Source organism: Phallusia mammillata, chromosome 7 (assembly GCF_965637545.1).
Source record: "Phallusia mammillata chromosome 7, kaPhaMamm4.hap1.1, whole genome shotgun sequence".
Classification (NCBI taxonomy): Eukaryota; Metazoa; Chordata; class Ascidiacea; order Phlebobranchia; family Ascidiidae; genus Phallusia; species Phallusia mammillata.
The window spans coordinates 15,607,927-15,631,548 of record NC_137258.1 but is presented as its reverse complement, the minus strand read 5'-3'; the positions used below and the strand labels follow the sequence as shown (position 1 = coordinate 15,631,548).

At 36.4% G+C, this 23,622-nt stretch overlaps 2 protein-coding genes across 2 annotated transcripts; one reads left to right on the top strand and one right to left on the bottom strand.

The window, feature by feature from the left end:
- Positions 1 to 734: 734 nt before the first annotated feature.
- Positions 735 to 21,288, top strand: LOC145237522 (chromatin-remodeling ATPase INO80-like). The gene is made up of 33 exons (XM_080100421.1): positions 735 to 850; positions 1,621 to 1,751; positions 1,820 to 1,910; positions 4,364 to 4,500; positions 7,578 to 7,657; positions 7,720 to 7,952; positions 9,386 to 9,439; positions 9,495 to 9,704; positions 9,812 to 9,908; positions 9,970 to 10,056; positions 10,127 to 10,222; positions 11,459 to 11,643; positions 11,956 to 12,111; positions 12,171 to 12,316; positions 13,026 to 13,110; positions 13,168 to 13,285; positions 13,353 to 13,530; positions 13,636 to 13,708; positions 14,041 to 14,219; positions 14,291 to 14,404; positions 14,600 to 14,969; positions 15,284 to 15,382; positions 16,326 to 16,446; positions 16,566 to 16,693; positions 17,068 to 17,235; positions 17,559 to 17,717; positions 17,947 to 18,049; positions 18,440 to 18,528; positions 18,594 to 18,755; positions 18,825 to 18,912; positions 18,974 to 19,096; positions 20,428 to 20,541; positions 20,810 to 21,288. Exons 1-33 carry the CDS (start codon positions 818 to 820, stop codon positions 20,827 to 20,829), a joined length of 4,227 nt encoding a protein of 1,408 aa, XP_079956547.1. The 5' UTR covers positions 735 to 817; the 3' UTR covers positions 20,830 to 21,288.
- LOC145237523 (putative glutathione-specific gamma-glutamylcyclotransferase 2) lies at positions 21,032 to 22,493 on the bottom strand. The gene is made up of 3 exons (XM_080100422.1): positions 22,142 to 22,493; positions 21,708 to 21,743; positions 21,032 to 21,639 (listed from the first exon to the last, which is right to left on the bottom strand). The coding sequence occupies exons 1-3, from the start codon at positions 22,403 to 22,405 to the stop codon at positions 21,109 to 21,111; spliced, it is 831 nt and encodes a 276-aa protein (XP_079956548.1). The 5' UTR covers positions 22,406 to 22,493; the 3' UTR covers positions 21,032 to 21,108.
- Between the last annotated feature and the right edge of the window lie 1,129 nt (positions 22,494 to 23,622).

Genomic DNA, 23,622 nt, shown 5'->3' with positions numbered 1-23,622 from the left:
TAAAAAAGTATATCCAGGCGCTTTACTTTTTTCTCAATCACTACAATGTTCACGTCTAGCCCTTTTTCATTGACTTGATTTAAATATTAAGTATTTAGTCTAAACTTTTGCCTGGTTTTTACTGTGATTGTTAAGAGCTAAATATACATTGTCTGTGTGCTCGAAAAACATAAAATTCAAAATAAATTACATACAAAGCATAACTTTTCCTAAATAGGGGATTACCGCAATTCATCTCGCGCTCAGGTCAGCAAAAAACACGAGGTGTTTGAGTTGAGTTAAGTTGAGTTTATTTCGCTTGGTGAAAGAAAACATAGCGACACAATAGCACTAAAACAATCACCAACCGGAAGTAGCTGCGCAACGTTAAAACGTTATTAAGCGCAAAACAGTAATGGGCACAATTGGTGGACGATACCAAAACGCGCTGCAGCTATAGCCGTATACACCGTATTTTGTTTGTTCCTTTGCTGTTTCAGCTTTCAGGGCCAGTCATAACTAAAAAATATATTTTTAAGGTAACAATGCTTTAGACTTTAGTTACCGTATAATTCCAGCTGGGTGGTTTGTACTAGATGTTAACAGCTATTTCCGGCTTGGTGATAGTATTAAATAATGCAGTTGTGTTGCTACGTTTTCTTTCACCAAGCGAAATATATAAACCCAACTCAGTTGGGTGTGAGTCTGTAAGTTCTTTCAGGACGTTGTATGTCTCAGAAAAAACAAAATATTTTTAGCAATATAAGATATAGGATAGGGATCTACTAGTACACAACTGCACAAAATTATGTTAAGCAGTAACAGATTGGATAAATGAATGAAACTCTGTGGCTGTGCTGGGGTCGTTGCGGTGAGTTTGTAAATACCACTGTGGCCAGCCTGTAACGTGAATATCATGTGACCCAGGTGCCTGCTGTGGCCAACCTGAATAAACACTGCCTGACTGCTGTCATGTTCCTAAATACTACAATGTTGCCAAGTTTAAGCATCCCTTTGTAAAATCTGGTTGGTCACTGCGGTCAGATGGCCGCAGCGGTCAGTTTCCCGCAGCAGTCAGCTCATCACACAGTAGTTACAGGTTGGCCCCAGTGGCCTAGTGGTATTTACATGTCGGTTGCAGCAGTCAAGTGGTATTTACAGACACCAGACACCGCTCATTTAGAGTTTTTTGTGGTAAGGTTGTGGCGATTAGCTCTATCAGTCCCTAATCAGCTAATTAGTAGTGTAAATTAAATTGTCATGCCTCGACCTCTTCATAAGTTGCTTCACCTGTATATTGATATTATATTGGTCTTACTCTTACATGTCGACTTACGGGAACTGCCACACTCTGCAGTTTGACTGGTCAGACTGCTGAGCCCCTGGCAATAAAGTTTTTGGACTTTTTCGAAATAATTAGGACTGTTGGGTGGGGGAATGCAGTGGACTTGTACTTTTAGGTGGCACTCTGGCTCACCCTATTCTTGCTTGTAACAGAGAAGAACACTTGGACACTTGTTAAGCCAGGTTCAAGAGTTTTGAGTTAAAATCTGTGTCTTGTATCAAGTCCCTAAATAAAGTCATGAACGCTTTGCAACGTATAGATCAGTTCACTATGTATTGAATATTTTAACATGCCAGGACTACAAATGTTGTAAGTGGGTGCTGGCTTTAAACATGGAAACAAGTTACCAAATTCTGGAGGCATTAGATCCAAGTTTACTGTATCAAGAAATTTGTTCACTGGCTGAGGAAAGTGAAGATAGTTCAAGGTAAGAGTTTTTCAGAATGTAGCATTTTGTACTGTACACATTGTAATTGGCTATAATTGATTTTGAAGTGAAGACGAGGAACCTTTTTCAAAAGTGTCTCTAAAATCTTTAAACGATTCTTCATCTCCATTGAGAACAAGCCCACGAGAATGGCTGAGGGTAAGCAGGAATGTCTCTAGCAGTTTATGTAGCAGTGATACAATTTTGACATTTGATTCTTTACAAACAAGTAAAGCATAAACAAGAATTTATCCTTTTTATACATTATAGCAGGGCTACCCAAACTTTCTTGCTCTGCGACCCCATTTTAAATCAGAAATTTCTACGCGACCCCTTGATGGATAAAGCCCAAGGATGCACAACCTTTTCGCTATGACGGCCGCATCACAGATCTTTATTTCACCGACGTCCCCCTGCTTGCTTGTGTTTTAAAATTACTGTTGTAAAGAAATACTTATATATTATATATATACCATCTAATGGCACATGAAATGCCTAAATTAATTTCTAACTTGATGCACAGACTGACAGTCTTAGCTTTTATGACATCATAATCTATACTGTGTAAAGAAATACTTATATATTATATATATACCATCTAATGGCACCTAAAGTGCCTAAATTAATTTCTAACTTGATGCACAGATTGACAGTCTTTTATGACGTCATCATCTATACTGTGACGCTTGTGATTTTTGCTTTTGTGCATTGTTTGCACACAATAGACATAAAAAGTCTGGCACATATGGCTACTAGGCTGGCAATATTCTTTTAATTTCCACAAAATGTGTTTTAAGCAGTTTGAAAATCAAAATATTTGGCAAAAGAGTTTTCATTTACTCCACGGTTGTCAGTACATATATTTTAATAAACATGTGCACGGCCGCACAAATTCGTCTCGTACAGCCGCAGGTTGTGCTCCCCTGGTGTAGCCTATACATAGGAATAATGTTTAAACAATAAATGTGCACACATATGCCATTTATTGTGACTGGCATAATAACGCATAATGTTTCGCCAACCCTAGAATTATACTTTGGGGTCGCAACTCACAGTTTGAGAAGCCCTGCTTTATAACATAGGCATCAATTTATAAGCATATATTTTCTTGTACTGAGTGGCAAACTTTGGCGAAGCCAAGTTGTTCGTCAAACCACATAGCATGTACTTGTTAAGGTTGTTGTTAAAGATACTAAAGATATTGGCACATAAACACATACATGTCTTGCAAATTTGCTTAACTTAGAGGTTATACTTATCAAGGTAATGCCACCTTCAGTGGGTTTGGGGTATTGGTGTCCCAATATGTTTGTGATGTAATGACAGCAGTAGCACTGTTTAGTGACTGGGACAGTTAATGCTGGAGTTATTAATTAGTAATTGAGTGGTGTTTTGTTTTAAAAAAAATATATGACATAAATTTAACTGTGGAGAGAAAGAGAGAACTACAAATGGACATCGCAGTTGGAAAGGTTATTTATGCACACACGTGGCCAATAGACTTTGAATTCGCTATTTCTGATGCATGGAAATGGGGCACCATATGTAACAATAACATGATGAACTCAATAACATGACAATTTACATTGTTATGAAATATAATAAGGCTTTGCAGTTTGCAATTCATTTTACAGCACAGCGAGGTTGGATGTTTTAGGCAATGATGTGTGTTCAGTGGTTACTTTAGCACAAAACCACGCTGTTTTAACTTCAAAAGCACTTGTTTTGGCAAAGATATATTCTTGCTCTGGCAGAGTAACTTTGACAAAAAATGCTGATGAGAGTAACGCACAATGGGCCATGCAATGTTTCCACACAAAATAGAAACACATACCAAGAATGCACAAATTCATGTGACAGTGCCACTGTGCCAGGGAATTTCTAGGGTCGCAACATAGCTATTTTGTATTGACTGCCACCTGATAGATATTTAAGTGACTTGGCATGCCGCCCCTGCCACTAGTGATGGGATGAGTACCCGGTATTCGGTATCGATACTCATACTCGGTATTGAAATATTTTGTCTCGGTTTTCGATACCAACGTGCGAGTGCCAAAGGCAGATTTACACCATAACAATACGGGCAACTTCATGCCAATATTTGCTTCGGACAGCACAAAATTGGAAAAAAGTTCCGCCAGTTTACGTATATCTTTTTTCGCTATCACATGGAGATTACATTTTTCTGTGCACGCCTGTACCCCGGCCATAGCAGATAAATTAGCCAGTGATATACAACTAAGTACAACACTACACTTAAGTACTCGGTAATCGTACTCGGTATCGAAAGGATATTCATGTGGTACTCGTACTCGGTATCAGTACTCGCTTCAAAACCTGGTATCATCCCATCACTACCTGCCACCCCAGGTATCGATGGCTTTGGCTCATAGTGAAGGGTGGTCTGTGGTTAAGGGCAGGAAGGACCACATGCTTGTAAGCTAAGAACTCTTTTGTGTCAATAGACTGAGTTTACTTTTCAGAGCAACCTAATGTTCTGATCTTTGATTTTTACTTTAGAAGTTTCTGATAGTGAAAAATGTTGTGATAATGACTCACTGATATGTTTGGTTGAATGAATTGTGTTTTTTATGTTGTTGTTTATTTTCAAGGAATTGCTACAAGAGGAGTCTTCTGATTCGGATGATTCATGTAGTTTGGACACATACCTACAATTACACCAAACATGCCAGATGCATGAGGATGAGATTAGAAGCAATCCTTCACTTTCCAAATACATGCATTACAGGTTTAAACACTTAATTATAACCTTTAACATGCATTTATAGTTAACATGCATTTACAGTTTATAGGCATAGAGTTTACAGTTTACTTGGTGTGTGACTTGTGGCAATCCTAAATATGTTGGTTGCTTGTATACTGCCCTACATGCATGTAATAGTCAGAGATGCCTTTTTTGTTTTGACTGGGATGTTTTTTTTTGTTTTCTAAAAATACAAAAATACAACCAATATTTATGGGTCCCCTTTCCTAAATCTTGATTTCGTCCTGTTTTTTCTTCTTTTTTCTCCGTGTCTGTCCATGCACTTTTGGCATGAAATCTGTGATGGATTTGGATGAAACTTTCAGATATGGTAGATGATCATATAGATGTGCAATTTGTTTTGTTTTTTTAATCGATAACCTCAGTATTAGCCCCCTAAAATGAGTGAATTTTTAAACAGTGTCCAAATTGGTTGAAATTTAGACAGTTTGTTAATTGTTTAAACAATGTCCAAATTGAATGAAATTTGGACAGTCTGTCCAGTTTGCCATAATGAGGTGGTAATTGTTGTGTTTTACCCTGTAATCCCAATGTTTACCCCACTAGCCCCCTAAAATGGGTGATGTTTTTAAACAATGGCTGAATTATATGAAATTTAAAGAATTTATAGAACTTATTATATATTGATGTGTTTTACCCTGTAAGCCCCACCTTTACCCCATCAACCTCTAAAATGTGTGTAATCTCTAAACATTGGCTAATTTGGATGAAATTTTGACAGTTTGTGCAATGTGTCATTTTTAGGTGTCAATTATCATGTTTTGCCATGCAGTCAGTTACCACATTCGCCCAAGATTTTTTTAAATTTGCAAAATTCTGAATTTTATAAAATTTGGACAGTTTGTAGAATATGCCATTTTGATGCGTTAATTGTTATGTTTTACCATGTAGCCCCACCATTTACCCCACTAACCCCTAACATAGGTAAATTTTGCAAGCAATATCAGAATTGATTGTCATTTGTATAGTTTCTTCCCTGAAGGGGACACATATTGTTTTTGTCCGTATTTTTTTTTCTTTTTTCTGTCTAACTCTGGTTTGTTAAACGCATTTGGTCAAGAAAGAGTGCTTCAAATTTATTCAAATTTGGACAGATGTTAGTTATTAATCTAAATTTGATCCTCCTGAAGTTTGACCCCAAATTACCCAGTGGTTCACCCACAGGCCCCCAAAATGCAAAATTTTTAAAACATGGTTTGTTATATGCGTTTGGTCAAGAAAGAGTGCTTCAAATTTGTTTAAATTTTGTCAGATGTTAGTTACTAACCAAAATTTGATCCTCCTGAAGTTTGACCCTGAATGACCCAGGGGTTCACCCACAGGCCCCCGAAACGTAAAATTTTCAACGCTGGTTTGTAACGCTGGTTTGGTAAAGAAAGAGTGCTTCAAATTTATTCAAATTTGGACATATGTTAGTTATTAATCCAAACTTGATCCTCCAGAAGTTTGACCCCGAATTACCCTGCGGTTCACCCACAGGCCCCCGAAACGTAAATGTGTCTAACGCTCGTTTGGTCAAGAAAGACACTGTAGGTAGAAGTCCCAAGAGAGTAACTCACTGGTTTACGATAGCAGGAGGGCTCAGCTTGACGTCGGACAGACGTTTTACGAGACGTCGTTTCAGTGATCAGAAATCAGCTGTTTTGCACAGCAATGCTATTTCGTTTTATTAAGTTGTCATTTTCAGTTTTGGCAAAGGTTTCACACCTATGGTTAAACGGTGTTGTTGAACAGTAAGGACGGCATGCTATTGAAAACGGTGTCAATAGGTCAAACAGTCGTTTGGCGTGTGCACCCTGAGAGGTTACTACAGGTCAATGGTTTTGCGAAACAAAGTTAAATGAAAAACAATTTGTTATGTGTACACTTGTAGCAAATTGCTTTTTAATTTAAAGTGTCTGTAATACAACTGTTACAGCTTTCTAGAAAAAATTGTGTTTAAAACCCGACCTTGGACGACAATACCTGGGTCAAAGCAAGAGATTAAATTAAAGTATTTGTTTCGTTCTTTTTTAATGTTTTTGTAATTATATGACAATAATAGTGCAAAAAGAATACGAACAAAAATTTTTTATTGTTGGGTTAATGCTTTCTAAAAATTTGTCTTTACAAAAATCTAAAAGTCACCGCAACATTTGTTTACCGTATTCTAGTTTTTGCAGACTTTTTTATCACCCTATTTAAACTCATAGCACCAAAATTTATCATAGTTATTTCGTACAATGCATTATTTACAACTTTGTATGTGTGGGGGACTCATGAGTTTTTGCTTGCAGAAAAAACTAAGCTTATAAAAGACAGTGGCTGATATGGGACCGATTATAAAAATGTTGGTTGTATATTTATGGGTCTCCTTTCCCTGTGGCATTGTAGAGTGTCAATTCTTGTCTATTCTATGCCCTGCCAGTTAGCCCCTCAAATATGTCATTTTTGACAGTATTCTATTTGTGTGGAATTCAACAAAAAATAACATGTGATGAGGCCATTAACAGCAAAATTGTTGTGTGCCCTGTCCAAGCTGATCGTTTTGGTTTTGCCAAGTTAATCTGCTACCTGTGAAAAGGTTTTAGCAGAATAACTGCATTAAAACATAGGACAGATTGGCCTCAGTGATCTTCAGCAACAAAATTGAAGCATTTGCCTCTGGCATGCATCAAGTGGGAAAGACGGAACACTGTTGATGCAGATAAAGCTAAAACATATGTGCTACTAAAAATTTCAGGGCGCTACCAAATTCTGAAAAACATTTTGCACCCCTGATTTGTTGTTACACGCTATTTCAAGTCAAAAAATGGCATGTTATTCCAGGCTAGAGTAAATCTGACTCATGTTATAATTCCTGTATAAAATTAAAGTTTTAGCTGAACAAACTAATTGTTTTAAGCTACCTTAGTTTTTAGCAGGAAAGCTTGTTTTAATACTGACAAAGTGAAGCAAAGATGTGATTATGTAATAATGGACTAGTAAAGACTTGAATATGGGTCCACATGTACTTTAACAAGTAAATACTGAGCACACACTTTAGTTTTTCTTTTATTCAGTTCTGATATTATACTTGGTGAGAAAAAATGGAACAAAAACAGTCATACATCCATAAAATCTAAGAAAATCAAAACAAAAGGTAACAGGTGTGTGTTGTTGTTTTCCTCAAAGTAAATGTTATAGCATCTGTTTTATTAAAAGGTAAAGCATGGAAAACAGGACTTACAAAGTTGAAAGAACCAAGTGAAGGGGAAAACATTTTTAAGAAGAGAAAAAAGCTTAATGATGATGCGCAAGACTGGCCATCAGTAAGTGGAGAAAACATCTCCATGGACACAAATTTGTTATTTAAAGGCAAGATTTCAAACAAAAAGAAATCTGATGTCATACGCAGGAAGTTATGGAGAAGCATTGCAAAAAAAGATATTCCTAAGGTGCATATAACCTCTTAGCTTAAAGCTAGTTATGGGTCCCCTTCCCTGAAGGGGACGCATCTTGATTTCACTATGTTTTTTTTTTTTTTTTTTTTTCCGTCGTGAAGTTTGTCCATGCACTTTTGGCAACAAATCTTTGTTGGATTTGGATGAAACTTTCACAGATTGAAGATATGGTTATGTAGATGTGCCTTTTGGTTTGTTTGACTTAATCACCCCAGTATTTACCCCACCAGCCCCCTAAAATGGGAAAAATTGTAAACAATGTCCGAATTGGATGAAATTTGGACAGTTTGTTCTTTGTGCCATAATTAGGTGTCGATTGTTGTGTTTCACCCTGCAGCCCCAATATTTACCCCACCAGCCCCCTAAAATGGGTAAAATTTTAAACAATGTCCGAATTGGATGAAATTTGGACAGTTTGTTGTTTGTGCCATAATTAGGTGTCGATTGTTGTGTTTCACCCTGCAGCCCCAATATTTACCCCACCAGCCCCCTAAAATGGGTAAAATTTTAAACAATGTCCGAATTGGATGAAATTTGGACAGTTTGTTCTTTGTGCCATAATAAGGTGTCGATTGTTGTGTTTCACCCTGCACCCCCAATATTTACCCCACCAGCCCCATAAAATGGGTAAAATTTTAAACAATGTCCAAATTGGATGAAATTTTGACAGTTTGTTCTTTGTGCCATAATTAGGTGTCGATTGTTGTGTTTCACCCTGCAGCCCCAATATTTACCCCACCAGCCCCCCAAAAAGGGTGATTTTTAAACAATGTCTGAATTGGATGAAATTTTGACAGTTTGTTCATTTTGCCATAGGTGTCGACTGTTGTGTTTCACACTGTAGCCCCAATATTTACCCAGCTGGCCCCCTAAAAACGGTTAATTTTTTAAACAAAGTCTGAATTGCAAAAAATATTGACAGTGCAATGGCTAAATTTTGCAAACAATTGCTGAATTGAATGTGACTTGAATAGTTGTACCTCATATAGCATGATTATGTCTGCAGACTTTTTATCGCCTTGTTTAAACAGATAGCACCAAAATTTTTCATAGTTTTTTTTGCAAAATGCATTATTTACAACTTTGCATGTGTAGGGGACCCATGAGTTTCTGCTTGCAGAAACAACTAAGGCTATAAAAGACGATGGCTAATATGGGACCCAATATAAATAAGTGTAGGAAATATATTAATGTTTCAAAATATGCTATAGTGTATGTGCAATGGCAATATGTGCTGAGCCACCCTTCTAGTTGAAATTTTATAATGCCACTTGGATGATTACATTTTGCAAATGAGGCTTGTATTTATAGTAATATCAGTTTTGCTAATGTATTGATTTAGTTGTGTGGTAATCATTTTTATCTGATTGTATCTATGGTTTAGTAATTATTTTTAGATAGATCCTAATATGTGTGTTTATTTTTAGGCATATAGACAAAAATGCCAAAACAAGTCAATTAAACATTTGCATCTAAAAAAGGTAAGTTTATTACTTTGACCTAAAATAATTTGTGTGAAGTAACCTGTTTTTTTAGGTTGCCAAAGAATGTTTTAAGAAAGTACGAGCACGAGCTATTGATTCAAGACAAAGATCAAAAAGAGAATCCAAAATAAGTTGTGCTCGCAGAATGACAAGAGAAGCTCAAGTTTTCTGGAAAAAATATTACAGTGTAGAAAAGTCTCAGAGAAAGCGAGCCGAAAAACAAGCACTGGTTCAAAGAAAATTAGATGATGAAATTAGAGAGGTTGGTTTACACACAATTTTTGCAATTTTAAACTAAATTCAAGTGTTGTTTTTGCAATTGCCTCCTTAATGGTTTAATTCCTTGGAGTGCTTTAATGTAATATGCAGGCACAGCGACAAAGAAGAAAATTAAACTATTTGATCACACAAACAGAATTGTATGCCCATTTTATGTCGAGAAAACTGAAAGCTGGACAAATGGCAGGTTGGTTTCCACTTTTACAGTAGGAAATAAACATATTTTTGATTATGTTTTATTGGTGTAGATGACATAAACAAAAGAGAAGTTGAAATTTTATCTCAAATTAATGATTCGGATATATTTTCTGATGAAGTATTGGAAAGTTTTGAAGGTTTGTAGCTATTTGTATCATTGACTGTTTGATACAGTACATTCTTTAAACTTCTGTTGTATGTTTTTAGACACTTACTCAAAAGAAAATGCATTCCAGGCAGCACAAAATGCTTACCACATTCACCAGAACAGAACAACTGAGTTTAGCAATAATGCTTTAAGTGGTAATTTTTTTCTGTTTTTTTAACTCTTTATCTTCACATTTTGGTAATGGTATATACCAGAAAAAACAAAAGATATAGGTCAAGACCAGGGGTGCACAAACTTTTGCAATCAACAGCGTCATAACAGGTGATTATTTCACTAACCTACCATTGTCTGGTGCTTTTTTTCAAGATAAAAACTGTGAGAAATAGCATTTATTTGATGATATTATATTTACTTATACCCATATAACTATATATTGTTTTTATTCCTAACTGTATGACTTCATACAAAATACACTCAAAAAGAGCAACAGACGATCAGCGTCGGTGTAATGTTTTATTTTTTTAAAACAGAAATATTAATTTTGCCTATTTGGGCATCGTCAGTTTCCGTCTAAAAATAAAAGAACGATAAAAACACATAAAAGTTTAAACATTAAAATACTAACCAAGTAACACCCGCAAAACCAGATAAAAGCGATAAAAACAATGGAGAAGGTCTGTAACTAACACCGAAGCTGACGAACTGCTAAAAAGGGTTGCAATAAAGTCGCCGGTAGCAAGCAAATATATATGTATGACTTCACTATCTGTTTTGTTATGTTTTGTGTTGATTCTAGCCTGTTCATATATCATTTTTGCAAATGTTAAGCTTACAAGTCCTAACTTTGTCAACTGGGTCTGTAATAGATTTTTTTACTCCCCCTACAACCCTTTCAAGGTCGTTTTAAAAGTCTAGCAAACCAGTTTTAATCCATGTATGCTCACAGTCTGTCTATTTTGGTGTATTCTTTGCTGTCGCATGTTGTGTACTCCTGGTCAAGACCAAATGTTATCAATCGAAAAAGGTAGATAACAACAGGTTTTTTTTAAGGTTTGGTTTGGGTGACCGCTAAGTAGTTTTAAGAGAGCGCAAGTGTTTCATTTAAATACCAAAAAATAGCCATATTTGCTTAAACGAATTATTTATTAGGCTACTGGCAAATTTTGGGAAACCGCTGGAGAAATTTGGGGGACCGTTTCGGTCCCCCAAAACACCTTAAAAAAACACTGGATAACAATATGACAATGTTACATGTTTATTACTAAAGTAAACATTTCTGAGTTATATGTTTGTATAATTCTTTACTCAACATAACAACTATTTTACCAGAGTTTTCTTAAAGGTCACATAAAATGATAAAAATATTCATTACAGGCTAGTTTATTTTGTTTATGTGACATAATTTGATGTCAAATCTTGCTTTAATACAGAAAGTATTGAATCCTCAAATTTACCCCAACCAGTCAAGTTGGTTGGCAAGTTGACTGGTTACCAGTTGGAAGGTGTAAATTGGTTGGCTGGTTTGTATGCACATGGTTTAAATGGGATTTTAGCTGATGACATGGGTCTCGGCAAAACTGTTCAAGCAATTGCCTTTCTTGCTCATCTAACAGAGGTACAGTTTTATTATGTTTGTTGTGAATATTTGTAACACCCCTTTTGAACTTGGTGCTGCTGCAGCCACATAAGTGTGCAGCTGTACATGAAGAAAGTGTTAAGCTGTTTGTGAGTTGTTGTTTTTCGTGCAGGGGGAATGGCACTAACTGTTCCAAAAAAGGTGGAAAACCCTGTTTTTGATTTTGGTATACTTTTGTCTTTGTCATCATCACGCTCTATAATTATGTACAAACATGATTTTAGTTTTTAGGCCAAAAGTTTTTACAGTAATTTCATTGCAATTTTGTCGAATGTTATTTTTTATTTCCAGAGAGTTGGCATCTGGGGTCCTTTTCTAGTTGTTGCTCCAGCTTCTACTTTAAACAACTGGCATCAAGAGTTTGCCAGATTTTTGCCTTCTGTCAAAGTTCTGCCATACTGGGGAAATACTGCAGAAAGAAAAATCCTAAGACTGTTTTGGAATCAGGCAAGGCTTATGAATAGATAGATAGATAAATGTCATATATAACCACATCTCACTTGCAGAAACCTGGAAACAATGATTCTTCTGCTCCTTTTCATGTTCTTGTGACGAGTTATCAGCTGGTCATATCAGATGTGAGGTATTTTCAAAGAATTCAGTGGCAATATATGATTTTGGATGAAGCACATGCACTAAAAAGTACAAGCAGGTAAAACCATATGTTCTAATAATGCAAGTACTCCCTCAAAGGGGATACAAAATTACAATTGTACCCTTGCTAGACCTTTTTTTACTTCAAGCAAGATTTGAGTAATTAATTGGTTTATAATTGAGGAATGGATTCTGCTAAACTCATGGCCTTGCATGCATACAGACAATGTTATTACTTTCAAATAAAATAAACTTCGGTACACAAGACACAGACTTAAATAGATTTTATTAAAATATGTTTGTTACTATACATCAGTCAAAGCAACGTTATATTAGACTATGAAGAATTTGCTGTGTTTAAATACTTGGGTTAAATTTTCTTATTTCTTATTTTCTTGTTTACATGCTAAAAAAATAAAAAATAACACGGACAAGAATTTTTGAGGCTTTGGTTTAAATTGTTAATTAGTGCATTGTGCGTTTTACCTAATTGTCTTTACAGATACAAAAAGAATCATACCCTATTAATACTGCTGCCAATTTGTGTATACATAGGTGTGGGTAACCATTTCTACTTGTAAAAACAATTATGTTGTTAAATGTTGTGTAAATGTAGGGACCCAACCAATTATAATTGGGTAACCAAAATACATCAGTTATAAATTTGGAAAATTATGTGTGAATAACTAATAAATAGAATGCAGTATATATATTTAAGAAATATGTTTTAAAAACACAATTATTTGAAACTTATTTTTATTGTGCAGTATTCGCTGGAAAACTTTGTTGGACTTTAATTGTCGAAATCGGCTTTTGCTTACTGGAACACCTATTCAAAATACAATGGCTGAGGTAATGTCATATATACATTTTTTAGTACTTTTTCAACAAAATGTTAATACTCTTTAGTTGTGGGCGCTTCTTCACTTTATTATGCCTACTTTGTTTGACAATCATGCAGAATTTAATGAATGGTTTTCCAAAGATATTGAATATCATGCTGAAAACAAATCCACCATTGATGAAAGTAAGTTCTGCAGACATGTTAGGCTTGAAGTTAAATTATTAAACAAACCTTCTTGATGATTTGTTAGAACATCTGTCAAGACTTCACATGATTCTTAAGCCGTTCATGCTTCGACGGTTAAAGTGTGAAGTTGAACATGAACTTACTGAGAAAATTGAGATTCGTGTTTTGTGTCAGTTGGCTCCTCGCCAAAGAATGTTGTATGATGCACTCCAGAAAAACATTACTTTTGAAGATTTACTACGGTAGGAAGAACTAGTGTGTTTAACAATTTGGTGTTCTTCCAATATGTGTACTGTGTTATTTGTGCAAACCAACATTTTGTCAGAAAAATTCATGCTATTGTACAGCAAAAGCAACTCACAAACATCAAGTACTGGTGGAGGCAATGTACTGATGAATCTGGTCATGCAGTTTCGCAAGGTTTTCTTTTTATTACATTTTTGTTTTTCTGTTTGCTATTCAAATGTTATATATTTAGACTGTTTCATGAAGAACAGGTACAAAGCATAAATCATTTCTTTAAAAACAGAAATATATATTTCGCCTAGAATACACAGGCATCGTCAGTTTCTGTAAAAAAGCAGACACGTGGTGGACTGTCGATATAAAGTGGTAAAAAAATAGTAAAAAAATAAAATATGTAAAACACCTGAAAAAGTTGTAGAATCTTTCTTTTTTACATTCTATTGTCTGCGGGAGATTCCTTAGGTTACAAAAAGTTTTTCAGCTATTCAAATGTTAACATTCTTTAGATGTGCAATCATCCAGACTTGTTTAAGTCACATGATGTGTGTTCATCTTATCTTTTTACTTCTCCACAATATACTTTTTCCAAACTCTGCTTTCATGCCTTTTTTCATCAAAGTATTTCATCACGGAGCAAACTATTATATCATGACTTCAATATTCACTCAGAAAGCAACGTTTACAGGTGAGTTAACTTTGTGTAACCTTTATAAATTTACTGTTAAGCAAGTTGTGTAATTGAATCCAATTTTTCAGATCTTTGCAGGAAGCTAATTCTTCTCAAAGTCCCTCTGCATTTTCATTTCTTCCCTTTATTGGTTTGTCATTAACGGAATACAAACAACACTTTTCTAAATCAAATGTATTCAGGTAAGAGTACATCTGGAAATGTACATGAAAAAAATTGATCAATTGAACCTAAATATTAGTTAATTTCTTGTACTAGATCAGTAGATGTTACATCTTTTAATTTGTAAAAATATGCTTTGCTTTAGATTGAAAAGTCACTTTTATTTCATAAACCTTTTTTGGAATTAACGCCGTATTGATCAAAATTTTTTTTAGGTGCCAACAGGCAAGCAAGTTTCAAGAGTTTACCCAAAAATGTGTTTACCGAAAACTGACGACGTCAAAGAGCAAAATAGTGTTTCGATCATTTGCCGAAAGTTTTCGCAGCAGCAAAAGTGACGTGAACACGTGTACGTCATGTGATGCAGAGAAAAACGTTTCGATTGTTTTTCCCACCCTTCACAACCAACTGCACATGACACTATCACGTGACAGGTTGCGCGGGATTTTATTTTGTTGTTACATTAAAGATTTTTTCAGCCACGTCGACTTCACTGTGACCAGTCTACTTCACACCGAGCAAACTGGTCATGTGACTGATAAACGCAAGTCGACAGGCGAAAGCACCATTAATCTAGAAAAGCAAGTAAGTACATTTTATATGCATCAAAAATGGTGCACACTTTTTAAGTTTTTTAGGTAAATGCATTAGTGATGTATTATTTTAGTCATGTAACGTGGTTTTGTAATGTAGTAAGGAAATGTTTTAAAGGTTTTTTTTTAATGTAATTGATGAACAATCAGTTTAAACTTTGCGAGGCTTTTTACGATTTGAAAACAGTCTACATTTTGTAACCTGTTAAAGATTTTTGCTTTGCATGCTTAACTTTTTTCTTATGTGCCAAGGAAATATGTAGCAAAGCAAAAATGGTAACGTGATATTAAACGCATTCGCCGCAGAATCTGGACGAAATGTTTCAGCAACGCGTCATTACTGGTCACATGCATTGCCAAGCATCTAAACTTTCTGAAACCTTTCGAAAGTTGTATCTTCCCAAAGTAAGTTGATACCGTACTTGCATTTGCATAAATAACACCTATGCTGGTTAAATGACTTAGCTTTCGAATTCGTTTTTGAAACTCTCCAGGTACTTTACAACTAACCTACGTCGTTGTATCGCTAGGTGTCACTATTGCATTGTAGCGCTTTCAAAAACACGCACTTAATGCTGCTTGCTAATTTATTAAGTCAACTAGCAGAGTTTTCAATGCAACTTTATAGTCATGTTAACTTTACTCGTTAGCAATGCTTGTCGAGGTAACATAAAATTGTTTACTATGCCTTTCCTAACTTAGTAAAATGTCCCCGATCTGTGATTTTTTCTCGCCCCTAATATGAAAATTCTGTTTTGAAATAGTTTTTTACACAGCGAAGTTTTATTTTTATGCTTTGCATCGTAAGCATTGCGCAAAAATGTCTCAATGTAGTGTTAAATCGTCGACCCAAAAGCCCAAATTGTTTGATATTTTTTCATCAATATTAAAAGATAAATAATTTTGATATTCTGATAACTTATACATCTTATACAGAATTGTGCTATTGGCATTTTATATTATCGTCAATTAGAGACCGTTTTTTGTTGTTGTTTAAACCTAGGCCAAACATAAACTAAACGTATTGTTAATGCAATTCCTGATCACGCTTTGTAACAATGTGTGGCTTCTAAAAGTAGGCAATGTTGTGACACCATAGTGCAATACGCGTTTCAAATAAGCGCATTGGCTTTCATGACACCAGACACCGACCTTATGTAATTGTGTTTCATTTCCACCTACATCTCATCGAGTCACCAGTCCTACAACGTGACGTAATTTATTACACATGTGAATCATGATTCTTGGTTGTCACGACACGCCCTATGCGGAGTAGCTTAAAATCAGTTTAGGAAAAATAGCAACATGTTTTCACTGACATAATCCCCCCAAAACGTATTTTTTCCAGGTATACAGTCTCATGCCGGAATTGTATTGCAACGATCGAGAAGCAGCACATGTTCTTGAGGAAATAAACGTGCAACTGAAGTGTAGTTCTTTCCTGACCTTTAACCCCATTTCAATTCCAGGTATTTGTCCCCGAATCACATCTCAATATGTTGTGAAATATTGTACAGTACAGTGGTTAAAAAAAATCGATTCCGGTTTTAAACCAAATGTTACCAACACTTTCATTTTTCCTTTATAGACCGTGAATGTTTGGTTAGTGATAGTGGCAAATTGAAAGCACTCGACATGTTGTTGAGAAGATTAAAGGACGGCGGGCATCGAGTCTTGATTTATTCACAAATGACGAAAATGATCGATATTTTAGAGGTGGAGTTTGAAATGTACATAGTTTTTAGGGAAATGGAAATGGAAAGGGATGCTCTGAAAATCTATGACTGGTCAATGTTTATTGTTTATTTATGGTGTGTTGTTTTTTACTAGGGTTAAAAGTCCCCGTGTCAAAGCGACCCAAAGTTGCGCATTGTACTCACTTGATATATTTTCATGATTGCATTGATTGAGCGTAATCACTGATAAAATCTAGATTGTTATGTGAACATATTAAAGAATAATTGTATTACACAAACACAATTTTGTGTGTTGTAACGAATAGTCTTTTAACGAACAGTTGTAAAACCATATTTTATAAAACCCATTTAAGCACTGACACGCTTCTGAGAATCTTGCCTTGTTTTAAAAAGGAATATATGGTGTTGCGTCGTCACACATACGTGAGGTTGGATGGATCATCTCGTATATCCTCCCGTCGTGATACAGTTGCGGGTTTTCAGGCCTGTAATGATATTTTCGTTTTCCTCCTAAGTACTCGGGCAGGCGGACTCGGAATCAATCTGACCGCTGCTGACACGGTGAGATAATGGTCCAACTCGCTTTATATTGTAGCGGGAGACAGCTTTCAAAGAGGCTGAATCAACACCTAATTTGCCGCGGGCGAAATCAATTATGCAATAACACGTAAATATTTAAATAATTGAGCAATTTAAGTTTTAGCGTTGTTAGTTTAAACACAAAGAAGACATAAGTTGTAAAAATCTACCAGACGAACTATTGCGATATTAGTGAAGTGGGATGTCTGACAACAAGCGCTTTATAAAAATAAGAAACACAGCACACTCCTATCAACAAAACTGTCTTTGTGATTTCCTTACAACTAACATGTCTTGCTTTACAGGTGATATTTTTCGATAGCGACTGGAATCCTACTGTTGACCAACAAGCGATGGACCGAGCCCACAGGTTGGGTCAGACAAAACAAGTTACCGTTTACCGATTAGTTTGCCAAGGGACTGTGGATGAACGTATTCTGCAGCGAGCAGAAGAGAAAAATGCGGTAGGTTTCGTTCATTTACGTCGTTGAACGAGATCTGTTGGTAATTTTAGGTGTAAGTGTAATTGTTTTTTTTTTGCCCACTTAAAATGTCAATTAAAACGAACCTTCCAACCTCTCATTTTTGACCTGCCAATTTGTTCACTTCAATAATTTTAAGTTTAGTTTCGACAAAGATAAAAAAAATATGTTCCTGTGGAATAGATGCTACTAAAAAATATGTTTCGCATAGATCCAGCAAATGGTTATTTCTGGTGGAAATTTCAAAGCTGACAGCCTTAAACCGAAAGAAGTTGTTTCCTTGTTGCTCGATGATCAGAACATGGCCCGTGAATGTAAGAATTTTATTTAACAAACAAATCTTTATGTCAAAAGCATTGTAAGCACTAAATCTCACAAGAGGCTGCATGGGACGATTTATGGTGGCAAACAAGTAGGCGGAAAATACTGGCATTAGGGTGTAACATTGTCACGCCTCCAAAAAAGGAAAACAATTGCGCTAGGAAAAATGATAATTGCGTGACGAAATCAGTAAAGGGTCAAACATAGACCATCAATTCATTGACATTAAAGTTAAAAACATTAACTTAAATCCGGCCAGACCAAATCTGCTGCGGAACACTTTGTTTCAAGGCTTGTATGTATGTAAAATAAAATGGATTTTAGCAACCAAGTATATTTCAACCTCTGACACCTCTGGTATATGTGTTGCAATATATGTGCAGTAAACGAAACAGATGAATCGGCCAGTAGAAAGCATGTGTTTGGAGATCAACCACGGAAAAAGCGGGGACGCAAAAGCAACAGAGAAAAGGTGGTTTTCTAAAAATGTTTAATATACAGTAGTGAATAAGTGCAAACGAATTGATCATGTTTCAGGAGCTTGAACGAGCAAAGCGCATCAAGGAATTACAAACATCGGCACGTAATCCAGAGCCTGCTTTTCCCTTAATATCTTTGGGTCGCAAACGAATGAGTAGCAAACCCGTGTCAAGAGAATCAAGTCCTATATGTTTCATACACTCCAACTCACCCAGCGAAGTAAAGCTTTTCTACAGTATAGTTATAGTTGTATTTATTAGTGTGTGAGAAATGTAAACGTGTTTTTAGTTATCGTGTAGTGGAGATAGTCGCGGTGGTGAAGATGAACCTCTTATCGTAGTTGACGAAATTTTAAATGAGCCAACTGAACCAAAAGGTGGGAATATCATAAGAGTATAAAGGATAACTCGAAAACCGTGTTATTGTTTTATTAACAGCAACACCCAGTGTTCGTGCACGACGCGGAAGAGGACGTCCACGAATTCGTCCTCTTATTCCAAGAAAATCTCCGATCGCATCTGGAAGCAGAATGCCGCGGTCACGTGCTGGACGAACAAGAGGTGAATAAAACCATGCGTTATTGTCGACATCGTTTAGAGCAGGGCTACTCAAACTTTCTTGCTCTGCGACCCCATTCTGAAACAGAAATTTCTACGCGACCCCTTGATGGGTACAGCCCAGGGGTGCACAACCTTTTCGCTATGACGGCCGCATCACAGATCTTTATTTCACCAGCGGCCGCTTATTGCCTGCTTGCTTGTGTTCTAAAATTACTGATGTAAAGAAATACTTATATATTATACATATATATACTATCCAATGGCGCCTAAAAAGCCTAAATTAATTTTTAACTTGATGCACAAATTGACAGTCTTATCTTTTATGACGTCCTAATCTATATTTTTCGCATTGTTTGCACACAATAGGCATAAAAAAGTCTGGCACATATGGCTACTAGGCTGGTAATACTCTTTTAAGTTCCACAAAATGTGTTTAGAGCAGTTTAAAAAACAAAATATTTAGCAAAAGAGTTTTATTTACGTCACGGCCGCCAGTACATAATTATATTCCAATAAACATGTTCACGGCCGCACAAACTCGTCTCTGCACGGCCGCAAGGTTGTGCACCCCTGGTATAGCCTCTACACGGGAATGATGTGTAAATAATAAACGTACGCACGCATACCATTTATTGTGACTGACATAATAACGTATAATGTTTCGCGACCCCAAAATTAAATTCCGCGACCCACAGTTTGAGAAGCGCTGGTTTAGAGTAGACGCTTCTCTGCAAAAAGTGAATTTGCAAACATGCGAGTATTGTGAGCTGCGAATAAGTTTGCCAGTAAGAAATACAAGTGATGTAATTAAACAAGAAAGACTGGGTTATATGCTGTTTTGTTCGGAAAATAATATCACGAATGGGTCATTTATAAGCAAGAAGTCATTTAAAACGTCACAAGTCAAATCGTTATTTAAGTACAAGTCGTGTTTAGGTCATTATTATATTGTTAACCGTATTCGGGAATACTTGAATAGTAAAACGTGTCCACAACCAGTGAGATCTACTTTGCACAACGAGTCACTTATAATTAACATAAAATAAAAAATAAAATAAAAATAAATGTTATTGTCGGTAGATGTACATTGTTTGCGCTAGTGTGCCGCAGCGTGTGCGTTGTGGTTAGTACCAATAAGATTTGTTATGTAAGTAGAGCAGTGGTGAGTAATACTTTGCTACTGTTCATCTGGACCGAATAATTACCGGCGCCGAACATAAGCCGCTTACACCACAAGTAACACGTATGTAATCTGTGTTGATTGTTTGTACTATAGGTCACAGCCACCTGTTCAGTAACTCACATTACCGACTTGTTTTCATTTTTGCCAGGCAAAAGAGGTCACCGCGCATTCAGTGGTCGAGCAGCAGCTATGGCTGGTGCAAGGGCTGGAGCAGCTGCCGCATCTGCCGCTGCGTTTGCTGCTTACGGTTATAACTACTCAGGTACATTTATTCTTCTACTTCTGCTTTGTTTCGACCAGTTGGTTTTACAAACTCATTGTGTAGCTTGTTTACGCGCAAAGGGGTCAAACTCCCATCTGCACAATATTTTGAACATTCCCCCTCGACAACAGTTGTCCGAGAGCACCGCTCCACTAAGGAGAATTGTTTTTCACTGTACGAGTGATAATATTGACACACACATGACGTCACACAGTGTAGAGTGGCTTGTTTGGAGCGCGGTAAATTTAAAAGCATTATTGTTTGTCAGGTTACAGCGGAACATCCTGACCCTTGCTGCCCGTTTCAAACATGACACAGCAAAAAATATTTTGTTTTCTATCGATGTTGATCAGCAATTTGCCAACCAGGAAAACAAAAGTGGCGTTTGGAAGACAACGGACAATTGCATCGCTTAGGGCGCTGTTTTCGGGTTTAGTTGATTTTCTAAACGAAATTTTTTCATGTTCCACGATGCTTTTTACAAAACAACTCAATGCTCACCAAAATGTTTATTCAAAAACAGTTTTTGCAAAAATGATAATAAAATATAAAATAGCTTTGGAAATTTTACCGGGACAAGTTGTCTTTAATACACTTTTTAATAAAACAAAGTCTTGACGAAATGCATTTCAAAACATACTGATCGTCATCTCGTGCCTTTTGACCTAAGCATTTGCAACAATCGTCCCACCGTTGGCCACAACCGAGCGCTACATGGCGCCGTAATAAAATCCCACTGAGATGTTGGTGGCATGCATCTTCTAGCGATGAAAGGTGACTGTCAACGCCGTGGGGGGCTTCGTTGCGGAGTGCATCCACAAGGTTAAACAAATATTCTAGGTTGTGGCCGCTTTTTCCTCGAGAGCTCATCATTGTTCTTGCCACAGAGTCTATGGTTGCAGGGCCAAGGTAATGTTGATTGCTTGGTGTTGCAACAAACGTCACCACGTTCATATCGCACGGCGAATGTTCGGTGTAAAACTGGACGCTTTTGATGGCATAGCCGCCCTTTGAAATTTCCCTCGTAAATAGATGTTCCAGGGCAAACTGGATTTGAGATTTCCCTTTCAGTTGGTATGCCACTCCCCAAGTCTCGCCCTACAAACAAATGACGCATTTATTCAGTGTACTGACAGATATACGCAGTTTTAAGCTCCTATACATACCTCAGCGTCTTCCACGAGGGTTGCAACTCTGCCTGGCTGAAAAACAAGTCACATAATTGATTAAAATGATGTAAGCTAATGGTTTTAAAAAGTGATTTTTTGTGGGTTAGTTTGCTTTCTGATTATGAAACAAGAGCAGCATTTCTATTAGGCAGAGTTACGAGAGCAGGTGTGTTTTTCGTGTTAATGTGTCGTTCAGCTATTTCGTGTTAAATGTGTCGTTCAGAGTTCATTAAAAATAACGAGTCGTTAATTCATCATGTCAAACCAATATGTAGCATCATGATGGTTTTAATTACAAGCGTACGTGTATCCTGGTGATTTCACTGTGCTCGTAAAAGTGGGTAGCTGCAGCGAAGTAATCCACTGCATCATAAATAATATTTAAGGGCCTCTATTTTTATAAATGGCAAATCAAATTTTTAGGCACTTACCGAACCAGGCACTCCACGATGAGTAACGTTTCCCTGCCAAAATCTTCGGACAAATCCACGCACATGACCAACTAGTCGAGTTTCGTATTCAAAGTTTGGTTTCCATATAAGCGATCCATATCCAAATACCAGCAACTGTGGATTGTCTTCGTTTTCAACAGCTGAAATGTGGTTTCCTTGAAGTCGCGCACATTGAAGAAACTGGTGTAATGTCGATTCAAGTGTCTCTTTGTACTCATTATTATTGGAGTTAAACGTGTTCATCCTTCCTGACTTGCAGTTGTAGATGTTTATTTACATTCAGGTAAAGCTACACTAGAAATGTCGAATAAATTTAATTAAAAACAAAATTAGTTTGTACAAAACGCACATTAGTTACAGGCCAGCAAAGAGACGCCACGCTCGCCTCGACTGCGCATTTCTGAAATACGCTCGCTTTTATAATGTCAATAGCTTTGTTATTCAGACTATAACTTCTATTATTTCTCCTTTCCCAATGCCCCGAAGATGACGTAAATATTTCCTGTGACGTATCCAGCAGTAGTAAGAACTCTTAAGTTACATGCTGTTTTTGGCACGATACTATGTCTTCTTGTTCACTAATATGTCTGCCTGCCATCGTTTCGGCTCATTTTATTACGAAACTTAACTTTCATTATTGCTTTATGGTGAGGACAACTCAACATTGACCATCCAGTACATGCCACATACGCTTTTGAATCGCTGATCAGCTGACTCAATCGTAGGTCAGCTGATCACAAAAGAAAAACAACACTATACCGTCACAACTGGCTGGAAATGGGCGCAACAAATTTTTATTAATTCTTTTTACAAAAACAAAACACACTTATGATGATTGTTAATGGTAAATTGTTTAAAAAAATAATGTTTTTTCAAAAGAGGGTTTTACTTAGATTGAATGTGCAAAGAATATTAGCCGTATTTTTTTATTTTTTTATCTGCTACAATTTTGATACGCCGTATAAACATGAGGCGAGATTGCGTCATGTTTTGTTTGACGCGTATGATGTTGGTTTGGTTGAGCTTTCATAGATTGAAAATCCACACGGTTTGGTATCGATTTATTTTTGCAACAAAGCTGCACAGATGGAGAATTAGGAATATTGTTGCCTCTATCTTGTGCAACTTGTAATGTTATTTTAGGCACAGGGTTCATGAAATCGTAGCCTTTTTGTCTTTGCCGTTAAGTTTCTCACGGTAAAGTCCCGACACGTGATACTGTGGAAAAGATGTTTCAAACTTTCAATACGACATATTGGCGCAACGCGTGTTGTAACTTGCTTACACCTAGTACTATTTATAACATTTAAATGTGCAAGTTATGTGATTTTGCAAGGGTGTTTTATGGCCACTTCTTTTTTATAGCGGCAATTTGCATCACCATTTGAGCCACATTTAATTTTAATGTATTTAATGTATTTCGGCTTTCAAAAAAAAAATTGTGGGAGAAGCAAACGCTT

Excerpts from the sequence above, each read along its gene's own strand:
- LOC145237522 (XM_080100421.1), top strand. The coding sequence starts at position 818 with ATGAAACTCTGTGGCTGTGCTGGGGTCGTTGCG. Across the intron at positions 9,705-9,811 it reads TAGATGATGAAATTAGAGAG|GCACAGCGACAAAGAAGAAA; the intron begins GTTGGTTTACAC and ends TGTAATATGCAG. Across the intron at positions 20,542-20,809 it reads TTACGGTTATAACTACTCAG|GTTACAGCGGAACATCCTGA; the intron begins GTACATTTATTC and ends ATTGTTTGTCAG.
- LOC145237523 (XM_080100422.1), bottom strand. The coding sequence starts at position 22,405 with ATGAACACGTTTAACTCCAATAATAATGAGTACAAAGAGACACTTGAA. Across the intron at positions 21,744-22,141 it reads ATCGTGGAGTGCCTGGTTCG|CCAGGCAGAGTTGCAACCCT; the intron begins GTAAGTGCCTAA and ends CTTGTTTTTCAG. Across the intron at positions 21,640-21,707 it reads CCCTCGTGGAAGACGCTGAG|GGCGAGACTTGGGGAGTGGC; the intron begins GTATGTATAGGA and ends ATTTGTTTGTAG.